The sequence below is a fragment of the Thunnus thynnus genome, chromosome 11 (genome assembly GCF_963924715.1).
Source record: "Thunnus thynnus chromosome 11, fThuThy2.1, whole genome shotgun sequence".
NCBI classification, from domain to species: domain Eukaryota; kingdom Metazoa; phylum Chordata; class Actinopteri; order Scombriformes; family Scombridae; genus Thunnus; species Thunnus thynnus.
Window position 1 is genome coordinate 3,233,506 of NC_089527.1, and position 21,489 is coordinate 3,254,994.

General features: G+C 41.2%; 1 protein-coding gene across 1 annotated transcript; it reads right to left on the minus strand.

Annotated features, from left to right (window-relative positions):
- Positions 1-7,242: 7,242 nt before the first annotated feature.
- LOC137192262 (alpha-tectorin-like) lies at positions 7,243-21,183 on the minus strand. The gene is made up of 15 exons (XM_067602801.1): positions 21,108-21,183; positions 20,663-20,759; positions 20,045-20,168; positions 19,609-19,843; positions 16,970-17,126; positions 14,515-14,602; positions 14,319-14,381; positions 13,775-13,977; positions 13,223-13,354; positions 12,259-12,446; positions 11,734-11,882; positions 11,098-11,343; positions 9,524-9,689; positions 9,161-9,253; positions 7,243-9,047 (listed from the first exon to the last, which is right to left on the minus strand). Exons 2-14 carry the CDS (start codon positions 20,712-20,714, stop codon positions 9,161-9,163), a joined length of 1,896 nt encoding a protein of 631 aa, XP_067458902.1. The 5' UTR covers positions 20,715-20,759; positions 21,108-21,183; the 3' UTR covers positions 7,243-9,047.
- Positions 21,184-21,489: the final 306 nt, after the last annotated feature.

Sequence of the window (21,489 nt, forward strand, 5' to 3'; positions counted from 1 at the left end):
CAGAAAAATCAAATCGTTCAGCTCTAGTCAAAGTCCAGTGCCTTGAGTTAAAAGCAGGGCAACAGTGGATGGTGATAAAACCAAGACTGAGACCAAACAGTCACCAAAAAGGCACAAGTTTGACCTCCAGTGTCTTCAGCTTCACCTGCCACAGAAAACTTTTGCCTTTGCAGCCATGACCAAAATATATATGCTTGAGACCTCACTTCATTAATCATATTGACCTTAAGAACAGAACAGATCATGATTATCAATCAAGAGCTGCAGACTGATGTCTAATCACAGGGGCTTTCTGGTTTTGGCTGATTGATGGATGGTTGTGAAACAAACAGTCCTGACAGGAGATCTGATGTTCATGTCTCCTCTGAGACAAAAACAACAGTTGGAAAGATAAACACAATCAGTCAAGGCATTAAACATTTACAGTCCTAAAGTGCTGATGTCAAAATAGAGGCATTTACCAGCCGCACCTGTGACAAAAAAACAATACCAATACTTGTGTGTAAGACGGTTTGATTCACTGTGGAATATGGCTTTACTTCTGACACAGAGCAAGAGTGCCCCTCTGTGGACGTAGAGACACATTGCAGTTTGTGGGGGTTCAGCACTGCTGCACATTCTAAATCTACCATGAAATATGAATGTGATGACCAATGTTGAGACCATGGCTGACTGCTTCATCTGCTGAAGAGGCAGCTGTTGAGCTCTCACTTTGATCACCTTTTTAAAAGGTTTGTTATGATTTATTATGTGCCTTTAAAATCTGTGTAAAGCAATAATAAATATGTGTTTTTCACACCACAGAAAAATGTGTTATTAACCACCCAGATGAATTTGACTGATTAAAGAAAGTGCTGTGTATATAAAATTAGGTTTCAAAATCATGGAAAAGACAGCAGTATTCTGAGCTCTGAAACGCTGGGGGTGTGTCCGCTGAAGGAGCTGAAACCGCACCCCCAACTGAACAGCCCCTGAGCCTCTGAACTTAACAATGCTGATGCTGAACTCCATTAAAAATGTACAATTTAACATAGACCTTGTTTGTAGGTAAGACAAGCAGCATGGATGATATTTAAAAAAGTAATGCTAGGAGCCGCTGTTTTTCGGCACCTATTTTGTAGGTAAATGCAGACATATTTCAGTAAAAATGTGACTTAAATGAGTAGTTAACAAGCAATCCATCGCCAATCATCGTTATGTTAAATTGTTGTTATCTTCAATGAAGTTTGGTGCCAACGTTACTCGCTTCTTTGAAATGTGCCGGCAAGGGGCAGGACCCGCGGCCACAGGATTACATCTGTAGTGAAAATGAAGGCACCACCACAACACACCCCGAGACAGCAAGGGTTAGACCGGACACAGAGGCAGAGAGGCCCGCTACACAGGTAGCGGCTCCCACAGCAGTGCTTCACCAGCGAGACATCGATATATCCTCTTGGTGGACTGGAACTTTAACAACGCCACCTCTACCCATCAACAGACACTTCAGCTGGGTTTGAAATAATCCTTGAGCACTACTGTTGACTGAAAATGGCCCCATTCACCAGTAACAGCTAATACTGTGACACCGGCGTCTATCAGCCTGGCTCCGCTGGCCAGGAGAGAGTGTAAACAAACAGAGAAAGAGAGGAGCTCTAACGGCTAAGCTAAGGCTAACTCCTCATCAGCTATATCTACCCAGCATTTTCCTCACCAATGTACGGTCTCTGGTGAACAACAAGGATGAACTGTGACTGCAGATCACCATTAATAAAAGGATTATGGACTGCAACGTCATGATATTTATGGAAACTTAACAGCAACGTCCTTGATGGCGCCATTGAGCTACCAGGCTGATACATCCACAGGGTGGATACAACAGGTGATGACTCTGGTAAGACCAGAGTTGCATGGGGCACTGTGCATTTATATTAAAAAATCTTGGTGCACGGACAATGCCATTATAAAGAGGCACTGCTCTGCTAACCTGGCATATCTCATAGTTAAGTGTAGACCTTTCTGTCTGCCCAGAGAGTTTACATCTACTGTTGTGACTGCAGCATACATCAGGATGCTAATGCTAAGCCTGCAATGAAAGTATTGCATGCTGACACCAGCAAACAAGAGACTACACACCCAGCCCAAAGCCAAGGTGCTATAGTTCTTTTATAGTGTTGGAGGGGGTCATGCTAGTAATGTCTCTACGTCATGGTGCAGCTATTTTAGATATGCCAAACAAATCCTGAACACAGAAATGGTGAAAAGCAGGTTAACGGCCTAACTCCACAATTCAGTACTACATAGTTCACTCTTTTCATGTTTTCAGCAATTATTTTCTAACATGTACAATGTGTTTCAACAGAAATCTCTGATTTTCCTTTACAGAGACTTTAACATGTTCAATCCCAGCAGCAGGCCAGTGTCCCATCCACTGTTTAAGTGAGACTTGCACACTAACAGAAAGGGGCTATCTTGCTGTCATTCAACATATTGATAACCCTTATTAGTTTTAATGTAATCCATTCTTAACTCTTTGCACTTGATGGACACAGTTTACATCATTAATGATCTCTTATTTCCCCCCATTATATAGTATGGATAAAAGTATAGTCGAAGAGGAAGAGGGAGGAAGGAAGAGGACGAGAGTCTGTCAGCAAGAGACTCATTTAATTGTTTATCACCATTTCCATTATGTAGGCTGTAGGTGTTTGGAAATGAAAACCCCCATACCCCTTCCACGCCCAACAGGACGGGGTGTGTGTGAGAAAGTGGAGTCAACAGAGAGTGCGGCCAGTGTGGCAGTGTTTTCTGGATGGATCCAGGTTTCAGTCAGGGCTAGTATCTGTCTGTCAGATTAGCGATTGCTTGGATAAATTCTGTTTTGTTTACAGCCGACTGGCAATTCCACAGGTCAAGAGTAAAGGAGAACTGCATTTTTTCAAAAGCCTTGGATGACAGGGATATCTTTGTAGCACATGTTGAGAGAGGCAGGCTACGTGAGTAGATAGTAGAAAAGGATTTACCGTTCGGTGGACTCGCACAGATAGACTCAAAGGTCTTTACACAATTTGGTTTTAACTGATATACCAAATTGCTGACACTACAGCACAGCTTGTGTGTTTAAGTACCAGGAAGTATTACAGCTGGACCCGCCCCTTTCAGATTTTCATAGCAAGGCAACAATAGAGGATGTGAACCCCCGTCAGTGGCCCACCTATTGAAACTCAGAGAGTAAAATTAGGAAGTTCTCTGCTCCAACAAAGCCTGACAACAGCCTGACAACAGCTTCAATCAGAGTCAAACTCAAAAACAAAGTTTCAAAAACACTCATCAACCAACTGCTATCTCTTTTGTTCTAGATCAGAGCTTGGTCTGTTTGGAGCTTAATTCAGTCTCTTTTTCATAGGTTTTGATAGTATGGCAGTGCCGATGGCACACAGTGGAAGTTTTCCCTCAGGGCTTTCTGCCGGAAAGCTTTTCTAACAGAAATCCAACCCATTTCCTCCAGCAGCCAACAGAATCAAACATGGCTTCAGCCAATGTCATGCCATTTTCACTTTCACCACAAATCTAGATCTCGACCAACCATCCAAAGCTTGCTTCATTGGTGAGTATTAAAGTTATTGACATTATTAAATACAAAATACTTATTGGTTGCTGTGTATTTAAGCTACTGTATTCGTTATCACTTAAGGGAAAACAAAATCTAATGTTAAGCTTGAAATTTAAGAGGCTAATTAGCTAATGTTAGCTTGCTAGCTACATTTTTGCAGAAAATGCTAAGTTCACATTAATGTTAGCCCCGTGGCAGTTGAAGGCAAATTTAGTTGAAAATTTTCAACCAGTCTGCTGAATTAAAAGCGTTTTATCACTGGCAGCTAGTGAGATAAACCATCTTTTTGTAAGAAAAGTTAGTGATGTTAGTTGATAATATTATAAATTGTCTTTCTGTCAGAATGGTTAGTGCATTTATCACTAGTAGGTAATAATATCTACTGTATTTCTGTCAGAAAGGCTAGTGCATTTATCACTGGTAGCAATATGAACTGTATTGCTCGTTCATTATTGTCAGCAGTTGTGCACCTCATTTGGACATTTGCTCATCTTAGTCCGTGTGAAATGTCTACATTTATGGTAGAAGTGAGTTAAATGGACCCTCTTCAGACATATATGGAAGGATAAGGGGTGTTTTGGCATGAATTTTTGGTTTATTAAGCTTTAGTGTGGTCTTTGTGTTCACAGATGAGTAGATTACCATCAATGTGTTTGTGCGTGCAGTCTACAAAGTAATGTTCTAAATAATATAATAAATGTCGTGTGTCGCTATTTGACACGTGTGGGTCCACCATGGGTAGGCTGATGTGTAAACTCACCCTATGACTGCTCCAGGATGACCTAGAAACAGCAAGAGGGAAAGTAGCAGCTGGTAAGTAGAGAGGAGAGTCCATAATTTAGAAAGTGGCACATTTAGGTTGTTTTGGCTCCGGCATATTTGATTTGAAATGAAACAATGACTAAAATGAAAGTGCTGACTTGGTTATAAGTAGTTTTAGTGTGTTCACATCCACACTGAGTGAACAGTGAATCAACTGTAGCCATCTTTTATAGGTAGTCTGCCAATTTTAGGACAATGCAGGAGGAGGACAATCCTAAATATAAAACAAATGCAGACGGGGAGTTTTTATGACCCAGCAGTGGGATGTTCTCAACTGGGATTGTCATTCACCTGACCTCAGTCCAGCTGAGCAGGTGTGTCACTCACCTAAAATCAGACCAAAGGCAAAAGTGCAGTTTGCAGTTCAAGTCTGGCATAGAATTACCAGGGGAGATATAATTGTCCTCTGGGATCACAGACCGCAGTCAATGACACCAAATATTATACATCATAACTAAAGTTTGTTTTAATAGGTCAAATGATCTTTGGTTCACTAAAGTTGTAGAACTTTAGTTACAAGTAAAAACTAAAATTACATTTTCTACACCATTCATCTGTGGTCAGCCACATGTCTTAATCAGTTGTCTGAAAAACTATGTTGGCGTCAGTGATGTGGCTCTGGATTGGGTCATCTCTTATCTGTCAAACAAGTTCTTCTCTGGTATGACTGAAGTTACCTCCACTCATGACCATCTCTTTTGTGGTTCCCCCTTTCATTTACCATCTACATGCTACCTCTGGGCCACAACATAATATTGATTTTCACAGATGACACATGGCTGTATGTCCTGAGAAAGCCTGGCACACAGAGGAAGTTAAGGATTGGATGTCCAAACATTTTCTGCAGTTTGACTTGACTTGACTTAATCCTCTTTACCCCGTTGAGGGGCATAGGGTGTCCACCAGAGCTCTCCATCTCATTCTCTCCTGGGCCTGGGCCTTTGCTTTTTGCCAGTTCACTCCGATGTTCTTCAGGTCTTGGAGTGTGGAACGTCTCCAGGTGTTTCTCGGCCTACTGGCTTTCCTCTTCCCCTGCGGGTTGTAATCCAGGGCCTGTCTAGTGATGTTGTTTTAGTCCTTTCTCAGGGTATGCCCTGAGTTCCACTTTCTCCTTTTGATGGTGGTAACTATGCTTTCCTGGTTTGTTATCCTCCACAGCTCCTCATTTGTGGTTTTGATGGGCCACCACAGCTTGAGGATGTAGCGCAGGCATTTGTTAACAAACACTTGGATCTTGCTTGTGAGGCCCTCGGTAGCCTTCCACGTTTCGGAGCCATAGAGCAGGACAGTCTTCACATTGGTATTGAAGATCCGTAGCTTGGTGTTGTTGGAGAGTTGCTTGGACAACCAGATTGGCCTGAGTATCTTGAATGCTACCTGTGCTTTGCTGATGTGTGCCTCAATGTCCCTGTCTGCTCCTCCATCCTTGCTGATGTTACTCCCCAGGTAGGTAAAATGCTCCATGTCCTCTATGGATCATGTGTTTTCGGATTTAACCTCATAGTCTTGGTTTTTCCAGTGTTGATCTTGAGTCCAAGCTGGTCACTATTAGTCTGTAGCCTATCTGTCTTCTGTTGCATGTATGTGTGGTTTTCAGAGACTAGTGCAAGGTCATCTGTGAAATCAAGGTCCTCGAGCTGTGTAAACAAGGTCCACTGGATTCCTGTCCATTGATTTTCAGTTGCTCTTCTCATGATCCAGTTGATGGCAATGAGGGAAATCAGAGGAGAAAGAAGACAACTCTGCCACACCCCTGTTGTGATGGCAAAGGTGTCTGACAGTTTGTCCTTGCAGATCACCCGGCCATTGAAATCCTGGTACATGTTCTTTTTTGTTTGATGATCTTAGAGGGTAGGCCATAGTGACCTAAGAGCTTCCAGAGCACTTCCCTATCTAGGCTGTCAAAGGCTTTTTCAAAATCTACAAAATTGTGCAGTTTGAATGACTCAAAATCAGAAATAATGATAATCACTTCTCTCCCACCAGTACGAGCATCATGAACAGTCAGGTCTGGGTGTCCTATCGAACAATGTTTAAAAAAAAAGGCCCAAAACCTAAATATAATTACTTATTCACAGTGGAACAGTCCTGCTCTGTCCAACTGAGACATTTAAACAAGGTTAGGTTGTTCCTCTCATTTTCAGATCTGGTAAAGGTCACACATGCTTCAATAACTTTCAGACTCGACCGCTGCAACAATCTTTATTTTGGTCTAAGCGGGCCAGGCATCCAAAGACTACAGCTCATACAAACAGGCCTTTACCACATTCAAAGAGAAGCGACCACATCACAACAGTCCTCGCTGGTTACCTGTCAGTTTTAGAATTTTAATATTTGATTTTCAGATTTTACTGCTTGTTTTTAAAACCATGCATGATCAGATTCATATATCTGTGACCATCTCTCTCCATATGAACCTGATTGCTGCTTGAGATCCTCCAGCAGGGCCGTAGGAATGGTTCCAAAATCTTGCCTTGACACTAAGGGTGATCGGTCCTTTGTTATCCAGGAACTGTGGAGCTCCCTACCTGAAGGTCTCTGACAGGCAAACTCAGCATCTGCTTCTAAATCTCTTCTTAAAACCTGTTTTTATCTCATGTCTTTGTCTGAACTGATGGTAATTTGTGTAACTGTTTTAATTATGTTATGTTGACTTCTTTGTTTTGGATTTTATTGAGTTTTTTTAAATTCCTGTTTTTGGTGTTTGGTAGTACTTTGTAACTTTGACTGTTTTGAAAGGTGCTATATAAATAAAGCTGTATTTTAAAGAAACAGCTTCCAGCGGCACTCATCAAATATGAGTCCAAGTGATCGCAGTTAAAGAAAAATTAAACTGAAGATTATGGACAGCACACAGTGAAGACTTTACACTTTACAGAAATCCATAAAAACACACAAACTCATGTTTTTCTTTTACCCACATCCCCTTTATTCATTTATTTTTTTGGTCTTTGATACTTAAACAAAAATATAATAAAGATGAAACAGCACCACAGCAGGTCTCAGTGTCATTAAAGCCACATGTTTGGTTCAGTTGAAGTCACAGTTAACATTTCACTTGAATCTACAGCATGTTGATGGACTTTCCCTCAGACTGAACATTAAAACCTTTTTGTGGCAAACCTTCTCTCAGGGCTCAAGAGTGACTTTCCTCCATAAATGAGACTGAACTGAGCATGATCTGATATTCTGTTACAGGCACAAGCTGATGATGGTCTCCAGGCTGCTGTTCACCACAAACAAGCCAGAGTAAATACAAAAGAAATAGAAAAGAGGAAGGTTATACTATGGTATGCATGACTGTCTCTTATCTAACCAGTGCCATCAGGATGGAATAAATGTCCTCCACTTCTCTGAAAAACTTTACTGACACTTCAGAGCACAACATCTCCATGAGATTTGGATCCACTGTGTCTTCCAGGTCAACTCTATTCAGGTTTGAGTTTTTCAGGTTTTCCAGATAATCAATAAACCTGCTTTTTGGACCAGGACGCTGGTGTCCTATTCTTCACTTCTGATACAACATCTGACAGCCTTCAGTGCTCAGACTTTTTGGATGATACACATTCTTTTTGGTGGAAAAACTCCATTAGATAGTTTTCATTAGTTTAATACAGAAACCACAATAAATGGAAAGTAAGGCGTAGTGAATTAAACCCTTTAAAACCCTTCATTAATCATTGTTTTAGTCAGTGCACACAAGAAAGAAAACATTCACTTTGGTCACCGTAAATCCTTCCATGTCTACATCCCTGAGTTAATTTGGATCAATCATCAGTTGTTTTTCATTATTTGAGAGTAAATTGAGATTCTTGTTATTAAAGTGGTTTGTCTCTCAGAGGAGAAATGCTGTTTCAGCTCTGATCTCAGTTCCTGGCTCATCACTGTTACCATGAAGTGTTTGGTTGAAGTACAACAAGCTGCTCAGCACTCATATGATTCTTTGAAAGATCGCTTCATTGTTAACGGTAACCTGTCATAATATTTGACGATGGTGATTAGGAGTGTAGATGCACTGAGGATGTAGTAATTTGGTTATAATATGTTTGCCTTCACCGTAACAATAAGTAGATTATTTAAAAAATGCTTAACTGCAGAAAAGTTGCTCCAATGTTTTGGGTCTGATTAATCACAGAACAGTGAGATCCTGTATGAAGGAGGTGCAGTCTGTGTGATATGAAGACATGAACCTGATTCAGATCAACCGTTCTGTTGCTGCCTGTTTGGTCTTTTTAAAGTGTAAATCACCGAGGAAGGCACAGCAAAATGTTCTGCAGAGACGTTCCATCATAGATTTACTCAGGTTTGTTACTGACACATGATCCACGCTAACATGCTCAGAGCTGATGGGGGCTGAATGTCCTCATTCACACAGTTCATGTGAGCTGCAGATTGTTTCCTGCTGGACCGAATCAACTCTTAACTTTAAACTGGACTGAATCGGCCAATCAAAGCTGGAGGAGGATCAGGAGTGTTTAGTTATCACAGCTTTGTGCTAGCGTGGCTTCATTAGCAATAACGACTGAGCTAATCTTTTCAGGAAACGTGGCTCTTGATCAGGATGAAGCAAAAGTCTGGAATCATGCTGAAGGTCGACAGTCTGTAGGTCCGTCCGAGTTGCCATGGAAACAACCTGAGAAGACAACCAGAGGATTAGTTATCAGTCCCTGCTGTGTGATGCTGATGTCTTTTCTCCCAAACTGCAGTGCAATGACATAAATCAGCATTTTAAAAGTTAGCTTTTACCTAATTAGTCCAGGCCATGGTGATGAAGGCTGGGTTTACATCCTCATATGTAGTCCTGGCAGATCTGCGTTCTCTCTTACCTCCGCTGCAGCTCTGAGACAAAATTCAAGACAAAGACACAGATGAAGATTTAGATTTCAGTCAGTCCTACACTGATATTAGTTGACTGGAGCTTCTGATAGAAAGAAATACTTTAGTTGAAGTCAGTCAAAATGTACTGGGACATGTAACCATTGAAATCGAATATGGTATTGATCATCTGAGATGTGATCGACCCATCATGAGAACATGTATTTAATGAAGTGTGTTCTGACGGCAGCTGTTCTGCATGTATCTGTGAGTAGATTTGGGAAGCAGGCGTACCGGGGCACAGGTGCTGTTCTTCTTCTTCACACACAGGTTGAGTTTGCAGTGCAGGTAGACGTCACCAGACTTCCCAGAGAACTGGAACATGTTGAAGGAGAAGTAGTTGGATGTTCCCAGTCCGTTAGCCTGCACCTTCACCGTCTGGTCAGCAGGGTTCGAACAGCTGCTCAGAAACAAGAAAACACACCAGATGTTAGAAGCTGCATCAGCATCCCCAGAATCACAGATTCCTCTGAACGTCTCGTCTGCATTTGACTCAGTCTGAATTCACTGCGAGTCTCTCTGCTGAGAGTTAGTGACAGTTTCTATTTTATGGACTCTGACTCTGATTCTGCTCCTTGATTCTGGCTCTTATTATTCTTTGTTTTTGCACATTAAAAAGCACAACTAAAAATGGTTAAAGATTTGACACATATACAAAGACATTTACATATATACAAACACACTCAGACCTGCATAGATTCAGCTATACATTAATCTAAAGTAAAGGTGTGTGCAGATGAGAGGTATGAAGCTAAAAGCTTATACAAAGAGGTCTCCTAAAAACAAAATAAACAGAATTACATTTATATAAAAATAATCAGGGATGGAAAGGCTACTGAGAATGAAAGAAAAATAAAGAGGCAAAAATATTATATGTAACAATTTTTGTCATTGCAGTTGTCCAACAGTCAAACACTGTACTCTGGAAGTTACCAGTATATGTTTGAGATGTTTTGTAAAAATAAACAGAGATGATGAGTAATGGATAATGTGTAAGTACCGAAGCAATACTAGCTGCTGGTTTTGATTCTTAACGAATCATTTTAGCAAGAAAAATGTTTAAAACCAGACTAAGACTAAATTTTTATTCATTAATAAAGAGATCATTTGGTCTTCAGTGTTTCTTCATCCATCTCTGAAACACCTGAATTCTGTCACAGCTCAGCTTCTAGTAGTGAAAACACGACATTTTATTGTGAAGCAGCGATAGCTTCCTGTATCTTTAGTCACTGACGTTAACAATTGTTAACCCCTGAAAACAAGCTAACATGAAAAGCAATCGCAAAGAGAGGGATTGACTACACTTTGCCTGACTTTTGAGCACTGGCTGTGGTCCACCATACTGTAAACACTGAAGAAGAAAATACACATCTGGGTAGAGACTTGAAAATCAAGTGATGTCTGGGAACAACTCCTTGATCAACAAGATGCCAACTGTGTGTCTTTCCTGCCTTTGACCCCTGCTGATTTGACCTTTTTGATCCTGTCTGAATGCAGCACCCCCTCCTGTTTTTGCCCCCTTGATTTCACCTACCTGAGAGCCCCCCCCCCCCCCCCCCCCACCACCACAGCAAACTTTGAACAAGGACTTGAGTGATTTTCTTCAACAACACTCTGTTGTCTGTTAGGTAACCGACAGAGTCGAGGGAAGTGTGGTAGGACCAGACTTTGCTTTCAGTGGTCGATAAGTCGAATCAGAAAGCAGGATTCTTAATGAATCCTCGCTTCTTATTCGTATAGAGCTGACTGAGAAATGTCAAAGCAGCAGTGAAAAGCTGCAGACTGGCTTCCACCTCTGTGTCTCTCACCCCTTAACGATCAGGTCGTATCTCAGACTCCCGCTGGATGACGCTTCATTGGTCGCCCAACAGGAGTCGGTCACCACAGCGACGAGTTTGTCATCTAGCCCGTCCGTCTTCAGCTCCACCCAGATGGTCTCCTCCAGTTGGATTTCTGTGCTGGACTCCACAGCTTGAGTGCGGTCGGCATCAGTGTAGGCCTTCATGGTCAGAGTGTATTTCCATGCTCCAGATACAATCTCCTCCACCACAGAGCTGCAGAGCACACACACACACACACACACACACACTTCAGCACAGGCCTCCAACAAGCTTAAGTACAGTGAAACTCAAACTTCCCGTTTTAAATTCAGTTGTAACATTTTCACTTCACATTCAGCAGGAAACATGAATCCTTAATTTTTCAGCTGAGAGTCACTTAAACTGTGCACATGAAAATCAGTGAATGGTGAATGGATTAAGTCATATTAAGAGGGAAAACAGCTGAATTTGATCCCAAAGATCCATGATTCAGCATTTCATAGCTTTATTTAAAGGTGCAATATACGACATTCAGCCCCACTAGATGTCAGCAAACAACTATTTGCTATGTAAAGATATAATAGAGTATTTATGACAGTGAACCACTCCTGTTGAACCACTCACCTGTCTTTGATTTTGAAGGCCACGGTCTCGATGTCTGGCTGGTTGTAGAAGCAGGAGAAGTCGATGTTCACTTGGTCATGACGAGTGATGGTGCCAGAGCTGTCCCGAGTCATGATGGCGTTCTTGTACACGACTTGTTTGCTGTCGGCCTGCAGGGTCACAGGGATTCAGACAGTGTTACTGCAGGTGAGGTTTCAGGTGAAGGTAACCACGCATTCATCTTTAGATTTCACCTGTTGTTTTGTTTGTTCAGATCCCCATTAGTTATTGTATTGTATTGTACAGAAACTGTATTGTATACTGTAACGTCTGACACTGTTGAGGTGTTGACTGGCTGTGTGTCAGAATAAGCTTCATAAATCCCCAGTATTTCAGGGAACAAAGGAGGTGGCGGGTCTTGACCACGCCCCTGCAGTCACACATGGATCACAAACACTACAAGTGTGAGGAAAAGCTCAGCTGAGAGGTAGAAGGGATCTGACTGGCTCTGACTGGAGAGTCAGTAAGTAGAGAAGAGAAGCCCACCTTGACCACCGTTCCACAGACGTTGCTGCTGTTGAAGCTGAAGGTCACCATGTGGGTCTTGCTGTCCCGCTGACCTCTGCAGTTTGGGTCATTGAGGTGTAAGACAGAGTAGTCGATGCTTTTTTCCTCCAGGAGACAACCAACCAGAGTAAGTGAAGCAGAGCTTTGGTTGCAGACGGTCGGCTCACCTGGACAGTAGGACAGACGAGGAGTAAAACAGTAAGGGAACATGTGAACATGTACGAGGTAAGATACATTAGAATTATTGCTGAAATAGCGTTTGTCCCATATCATATAAACAACTTCACCAAATCAATGTGTTTATTTTTTATTTTATTCTATTATTATTATAGTAACTAACTGACTACTAGTCCACCTGTCTTTGGCTGCAGATTTGTGGTGATGTGTGTTCATGTCATGACGCTCTGAACCATCCAGACATTTCCTGAAGAAAAGCCTTTTGTGTGTTGAGCTGCTGTTATCACATTTAACTGTGATTGGCTCAGCTGTTTCAGAGCTATGAGAGCAGTGATGTGACTGGCTGAGAGAGTATTTAATAATCATCACACCTGCTGATCTCTATTCACCTTCATTCAGCCCTTTTGCACATTGTGCTGCTGCACATACATGAAGCAAAACAGCAGGTGCACATAGAGACGCCTACACTGTCCGTGTGCCTAAGACCTACCACCTTGCAGTTGTTGTTGTACTTGCGTGGTTAAAATAGCACATCACATTCCACTAATCAATACTTTTTTAATAAAATTAATAATCGATCCAGTGTGAGAAAGTGTCTGTGGTTGTTGTGAACCAACAGAGAATTCTCACTTCATGTGACAGTATGTCAGATGCTGTATTTCCAGCTCACAAAATAAATTCATGTTTTCACATGTAAACTATGATATTTAATGTCATATTGTGTCATTTCACGTGTGAGACGGGTCTCCTTTTTCAGTCTTCATACCAAAAGTGTTTGTCGATCTGTACTTGGAGCCAAAAATGGCCCGACAGTAGCAGCTGGTTCCACCACTGATGTCCTCAGCACAGAACTCATGAACACTGCAGAACTTGTCCTGACAGAAGGCCCGGGGGGAGGCTGAAAGATCAAACAAAGATCAATACTTACTAGAGTCAGTCAGTAAGATAAACAGGAACGACAGCTGATCGGATCCTGACTCCTTGTGAGCAGTTTAGTAACAGCGTGCATGAGATTTTCACACAGCTCAACCAAACTTTGTTCTTTATTCAGTCAAATATGAAGAACACTTTGTCCCGTCTACATCTGGAACACTGTAGACAGAGAAGGTGGCCATTTCACTGTCCGCAGAAGATCTGATCTGATCACATGCACTGCACCTACTGCCTCTATTTTTCATATTTTACTGTAAATCTGAATGCAGGTCTTTACTTGTAGTAGAGTTCTTGATTCCTGTTCTGTCCTCACTGTTATCTGGGCTCATCTTGTCCTATCATGCCCTATAAAACATAACTTAATGACAGTAAAGGACGGTCTTACGGCAGCTGGCCTTTGACCTCCAGTCCTCCAGCGTGACTTTGCTTTGCAGGCTGCAGGCTCTGGCGTAAGCCTCCAGGAACTGGCAGTTGAGACCGTCCACTGCTGGGTATTTGCACAGAGTGTTGGTGCAGGCGGTGATGAAGGGCTCGGGGTTGGTGCGCTTGTGGCAGGAGGTGAAGGGATCCTCCTTCAGGAGATTACAGCTGTCATGGGAGAGAGAACGATCAAGTCCAGTCAGACAGAAAGATAAGGTCAATGATTACTAACATGAAGAACAAGACAAAGGTTAGTGTTATTGGGTCTAATAACAGGACAGGTGTTGTGTAGACAGATTGACACAAAAACTCTGTTCCCCAAATAAAAAGGTGTATAATCTGAGTTCAGTTGTGTTTTGCTTCCAGCTTCATCCCTGCTCACATCAGACAACATGAAACATGAACAACATGTTCTTTTTCTCGCAGATCAACGTGTGATGAAGAGTAACTCTGGTTGTTTTATAGATCAAAGGAGAGTTTGATGTGTGTTCAGGTGTGTCTCTGCTCACCGTTCAGTCACTGTCCTACAGTCGATCTGACTGTCAGCAGTGTCATTGTACTGTTTCTCACAGCTAGGGAGAGACAAACAGCAGAAGTCAGGAGTGTTACCCAGGCCCCACTCCTTCATATAAACACACACAGGCACTACTAGTATACATGCAGCCCAGTGATGAGGCAGCAGTCACAGCAGTGACGTGGTCTTACCTGCTTGAGCTGTACGAAGAGACCTTCATGTCACTCAAAGACCGGCTGGAGTTGCCACATAAACCCTGCAGGGTGTTTCCACTTGGTCCTAGACAGTTTGAGGAGAGAATGTGATTCAGATCAATAAATTGTCGGACTGGATGCACACGGCTGCTCACTAAAGGACAGCTGTCAACCACTGATTCATACAGTCACAGTATGATCACATCTGAACGTACAAACAGAGCAGAAAGCAGACCAGCAGCTCCCCGTCCTTCTTAACGCCAGCTGTCAAGTGTCTTCAGTCATAGACCCAACCTCAGCAGCATCGGGCCATATGCTAACAGATATGCTAATATTAACCAGCACACGTTTTCTATTAATCTCACCAAAACAAAAATCTCTTAAAATACAGACTCAGCATACAGTTTCACCTTCAGTCAACTGAAACGAATCAGGATCCTTTCATGGAATTTTGCAGATAATGAACTCAATAGTTTGCTGTACATGAACTGATGAAACAAAATGAAATTCATCCTCAACAAAACCAAAATCACAAGAAACACATCAAGGCCTCAGTAACCAGCGTGCACATAAGGACCTCAGACCTCTCTGATAACTGTAATGTATGATTCTGTGCAGTAATCTCCTTTGATCTGAAAGTTGGGGCTTATTCCAGATTTCCTCTTTCCACTGTTCTTTATAAGTCTTTGAGAGCTGCTTTTATTCCCTCTGTGAAGCATGTATTTTTATAAAACACAATAGATATTTGTTAGACATAGATCCAAACTGAAATATATCGTTCACTTTACTGACAACCCCCCCTCCCATCCCACTGTGCAAAGAGATACAACATGTTGAAGACAGAATACAAGCTTATTTCTCTTGGTCCTTACATGTCCGAAACTGCTTCTCTTTCCTGTGGTGTGCCGCAAGGTTCCGTTTTGGGTCCTATTCTCTTTGCTTTATATATGCTCCCCCTGGGGCAGGTTATCAGCAAATTTAGTGATGTTTCCTATCATTGTTACGCTAACGATATTCAGCTCTATGTACCTTTTAAGCCTGATAACCCTGATAAACTGTCTGTGCTGCACAACTGTCTGACTGCTATTAAGGTCTGGATGTCAAACAACTTCCTACAGCTTAATACTGACAAGACAGAGGTTCTCATTATTGCTTCTGACAGTATAGCTCCCAAGGTAGCTAAGAGTTTTGGGTCCCTTTCATCAGCTGTTAGGTCAAATTTAAGAAATCTTGGTGTCATATTTGACCAGGCTTTGCATTTTGATCAGCATATTAAATTATTGACCCGTACATGTGTTTTCCATCTACGAAATATCGCTAAATTCCATCGTATCACAACCAGAACTATAAATGATCGTCCATGCATTCATTTCATCCCGTTTGGACTATTGTAATTCCATTTTCATTTGTCTCAGCAAAGCATCTGTGAACCAGCTACAAATGGTCCAAAATGCTGCTGCAAGGCTGTTAACCAGGTCCAGCAGGATGACTCACATCTCTCCTATTTTAAGTTCTTCGCAGTGGCTGCCCATCCATTTTAGGATTCCTTTTAAGGTTCTTGCTATTACATATAGAGCCCTGCAGGGACAGGCTCCTGAGTACATCATGGACTTATCCATCCCTACGCCACGAGCGAGGGACAGCCAGTAGGTCCTGGTTGGACGACCTAAGTGACCTACTGGCTGTCCCTCGCTCGTGGCTGAAAACTAAAGGTGATTGTGCCTTTGCATTCGTGGCTCCAACACTCTCTTCCTGTATATATACAGTCAGCAGTCTCTATAGAAGCTTTTAAAAAACTATTGAGGACCCATCTTTTTAAATTGGCTTTTCTATCTTTTTGAGTTGTCTGATTGGTGTGTGTTACGTGTAATGATCATTTGTTCAAGTGTTTCTACTTGAGGTACCTTGCTGCCTGTGTTTTTTTTTTTGTTTTGTTTTTTTAAATTTGAACTTGTGGCATATGTTTTTACTCTATGTATGTTTTTATGGTCTTATTTTTAACTCTTATTCCTGTGAAGCACTGTGTGAATTTCATTTCTGTGAAGGTGCTATACTAAATAAACTTATTATTATTATTAAACAGAGAAAAATGTAAGAAAATGTAAACGGAGTTAGTAAAGCACATAATATAAACACACAATATAAATGTAATATAAACATACATGTACAGCATATAAACATCTAAACATAATATAGACAACACATACTAAATTTACTTTGTGCAAAGAAACATGGGTTGTTCAAGATGATGCCATGCATTCTGGGTTTACTGCACCATACAGCCAAATTCTTTTTTGTAAATCAATCAGCATCATCAGCGTATAGCAAAATAATGTTTCAGTTTGAAAAACAACATTTGTAAGATAGTTGTTCATTCTTCTCATATGGAGACAAACAGAGAAAAAACTGGCTGCCGCCTTCTTTTATCCATGTAGGACATGTTTTTCTGTACCTGTCATGTGGATCTGTGCTGTGTAGCCATCAAAGAAGATAGAGGTGTTGTAGTTGGAGTGCACCAGCTTGGCTGTGACTCCAGTTTGGTCCTTAGAGAGCTGCACACCATGATGCTCCACAGGCGTGCTGCTGAGGCTCAGCTTTGTGTCGTTCAGCTGCATCACAGCAGAGGGACAAAGTGGAGGAAACACACCATCAAACATGACAGCAAGCAGTGATCAAAAGTAACAACCTACATTTGAATATAAATTACTTGTACTTTATTCGAGTATTTAAATTTTTTTTACTTCTGTACAATTCAGAGGGAAATATTGTACTTTATACTCCACTACATTCATCTACAGCTTTAGTTGATTTTCAGATTAACACTTCACATGAAATAAGATGAGTCTGTTAATTTTGCTGTATTAGTTAAGATTAAAGCAGCGGTTCTGAACTTAACATGAAATCAGTGTGTAGTTGTGTCTTTTCATCGTGTTTTCAGATGTCTGTGAGTTGTTAGTTGCTCTAAACTTCAAACACATAAAACCCAAAGAGATGAAACTGCAATATTTCACAAAGAAACAAAAAGATGAGAGAAAAGTTCGAGAAAATGAATTTCAGTTTATGAAGCAGAATTTTAGTTTTCTTCTTTCTTACACAAACTATCATCTCACTGTTGCTCATATTTATCTTGTGACTCTTATAAACTCCTGAAGATCAAATAATGACAATAAATTGCTGTTTATGAACTGATTCATCAGTATTAATAATGCAATTTATCAAATGTATTTAATATATTCACAGCGCAATTTTTTTCTGCAAAACAAGTACTACTACCTTTAATACTTTAAGTAAATGTACCTGCTAATATTTCTGTACTTTTACTTAAGTAGGATTTTAAATGCAGGAATTTTACTTGTAATTAAGTATTTTTACATTGTGATATTTCTACTTTTACTTAAGTAAAGGACCTGAGTCCTTGTTCCATCACTGGTAACAAGGTAATTCAAGCACAGACTCTTAAAACATAGCACCACAGGGTCCCTGAACACCTAGCACAGGTTAGCTTAGCTGCTAAGTTGACATAGCTAACAGTTAAACCTCTGCCAAAACATTCTCAACATGAATAAATAGCCAACTTTCCCACCATATATATGACCCTCTGCAATAACTCTACACATATGTCCACTTATTACACATTTTATGCTCGCTTATCCACAAAAATACACAAAATGACACATTGTTGACAGGTTTCTGTCCAGCCTTTCCTCTCAGCACTGCAGTACAACATGTGTGACAGATGTAAGGTCACACTCCCTGTTGTGGTGTAAGTAGGAAACACTGTCAACTCTCATGTGAACCCTTACACACCATCCAGGTCAAATCTGACCCGCTTTTACATTTGAGTGCAGTAATAACACCCTAAACACTTTTTCTTTCAGCCAGATATTTTATGACTTTTCTCAAAGTGAGAATATATAAAAATGATCAAATTTCACAACTTTTCTATTTTTGTGCAGCTGATACTCATTTTTATACAAACTGTAGAGAGTGTTCTGCGTTCAATTTGACCCTTATTTATTCAAAAATCAATTTTTAAATATGTTCTTCACATTCAATAACATTCATTGAAATTATAATGGCTGTTATGTTCTCCAGTTTCAGGTAACATAGGACCTTAATAATATATTGTGCTTGTGAATGTTTTTGCTACATAACAAATAGAGTAAAACTTAAAGTATACACTCTTTCTGCAAGCTTCATTCAGGATTAAAAGTAAAGTCAGTGATTCTAATCCAATACACTTTTTGTCAAATTCAGCAAATATCTCCTCAAGGTCCGCTAACTGTCCATTCTGTGTGTGGACTGAAAAAAATGGTGTCCATACGCAGCCCTGGCTCTGTAAATGGGCATGTAAACACAGTGGCTTGGAGCGAACAACACAACACTACTCTGGCCAATCAGCAGCAGGGGGCGTTCATGCTTATGCACAGGACAGGGGGAAGTCATCACAGCAGCTGTCTGTATGAGGATGTGACAGTCTCCTATCTCCAGCACCCATTGCATGGTGGGGGAGGGCCGGTGAACTGGAGAGAGAGGCCGTGGCCAATTTACATAGAAAGTGTTTTCTCACAGAACAGATATGCTTCTATTTTATTAAATGTATCAATCCACACTGAATCTCAGACAGTCTTATGGAACTCGCACAAATATCCTGCCATATATGTGTTTTCAACTTATTAACCGTATCATGGAAACTGGAGCACAGTGAATATTTGTGAACTAAACCACAACGTCAAACAATAAGCGTTTGAGTAAACAGGACTTTTTTACCTCAGAACATTAACACAGTGTCTGCATATACCATGGTGTTACTTTGGAATAAAATGAAATAAATAATATGTTGGGGGGTGCCTCCTTTTATGAACTTCTTGTCTTGGCTTGAAAGGATGCAGACGAAACAAAAAGATCAAATGATGATTGCTTTTGGCACATTAATGGAAAGCAGCAGCACAAAAACAGAAACTTCAACCCACAGTAACAGCTGAATGTTCTGAACACTGACGAGATCCAACAACCAGGAGGATGTGAGGAGGACTCTGGATCAAAGTCCGTCACTCGCTCCAAGTGAAACTGTGGCTGTAGATAACTTACCTGAACCCTCCCGCCTTGTCCCAGGTGAAAGTTAACGCCTGGGTCATCCAGATGTAGGATCACATGGTCCAAAAAACTAACATCTTTACGACGGCGGTCCTGGAAGACGGCCTGCAGGTGGACGCCTGATTCTGACATCAGAGTGTACGCACAGCGATCCGGGACAGAGACAACTTGACCGCCGAGATCGATGACAGTGGAGCCGGTTACAGTGCACGTGGCATCCAAGACACATCTGACAGAGGTTTGGGACAAGTAGCATCATCAGCATGATGAGACATTTGGAAATGACTGAGGAACAGCAACAGTGACATGAAAAGATGCTACTGATGTATGGGACAGAAACTACTCACTGACACTGAGCTATGACACAGAACTAAATGATGACAGAACAGAAAACTGCATTCTGTTAGACATATGAATCAAAAATATTTACTGGCCGTCGCCCTGGCAGATCTCTCCGGAGCCACAAGGAGTGGTGTTGAGGACTGCTGAAGCACTACAGGTTACAGGGGAGTCTTCTGATTCACATTTTCCCGTTTTTGGTAGAAGTAGAGCACCTGTAAAAAACTCAGATTGCTGAATCGTGTACAAACTCTAACAGTAACTTTATAATGTCGTTTGGCTTCGAGGACCCCTGAGGGCCCGTTTAAATAGTCAATTCATCCACATTACAAAGCAACTGATTTTATCATATCTGTCCAGCCGTGTGAGATTTCTGCCTCCACTCTGATACAATGGAGGTGAATGGAGTTCAGTTTGTGGTTTGTAGTTGAACTGGAACTACTCCAGTGTGTTGTGTGGATGGACCCTGTTTGTGGAAAGAGACGTTGCTGTTGAATGTTTTAAATGTCTTATAATGCTGTCAGCATCACAAACTGAATGATCTGCACTGTGTTCGGTGGAGGCAGAAATCTCAGACAGAGAGCTCAATACCTGGACAAATAAAACCAAAACTATCTGACTGGTCAGATTCCACCAGAGGGAAGAGATGAAATACGACTGTTTGTAATTTGGGTGAATTGGTCCTTTAATAATTATTTGCTCTGCTAACCTGAGTGTCTGCATCCACTTATGTCCGTGTAGTTTGTGAGACCTGGGATCATTTTCCAGTCATCCACTTTAACATCATCGACCTGCACAATGGCCTCCTACAAAGAAGCGACATCACAGAGGTTACTGTCACACACTGACAGGACAGAAGCACAACACGTGAAGATATGAACAAAACTTTGTGGACAAACTGAACTAAAACTGTCTCGTCCAAATAAAGCAACATGTCTGTGAAGTGTTCAGAGCTTTCATGGTTTTGTTAACATCCTGGATACTTTCTTATTTTTCTTAAAAGTCTTTAAACATAAACCAGCCTCTCCAAAAGCATCAAAACTCCATCTGAATCACTTCCAGTCAACTGCTGGAAATGTGTGTGAGTGTGTGTGTGTGTGTGTGTGTGTGTGTGTGTGTTAACTTGTCCCCAAACATATCAAACATATACCTACCCCAGGACTGGATGACCAGGCTGGATACGGTCTTGCAGATAAAGCTCCTTGTTCACCAAACTGTATGAAGTAGAATATACCCTGCAAACATAAAACAGAAGATTCAGACACTGTTAGGAAATAACATCTTAAATCTTTAAGAAAAGGCTTTGACTGATTTGTTATAAGAGATATACAGATGGACACTGATGAAACTGAACAACACTCACCGCCCGGCTATTTCCATTCATTGTAACCACGTACACCTCGCATGTTGATGAACCTGTGAGTTGAGGCAGACCTCTATGATAATGGGATCCTGGTCTATATGTACTTTGAATTGTACCCAGATAACCTCTGGTGACTGCTCCCTTAGGTATCAGAATACAGTCGTTTTTGCTTC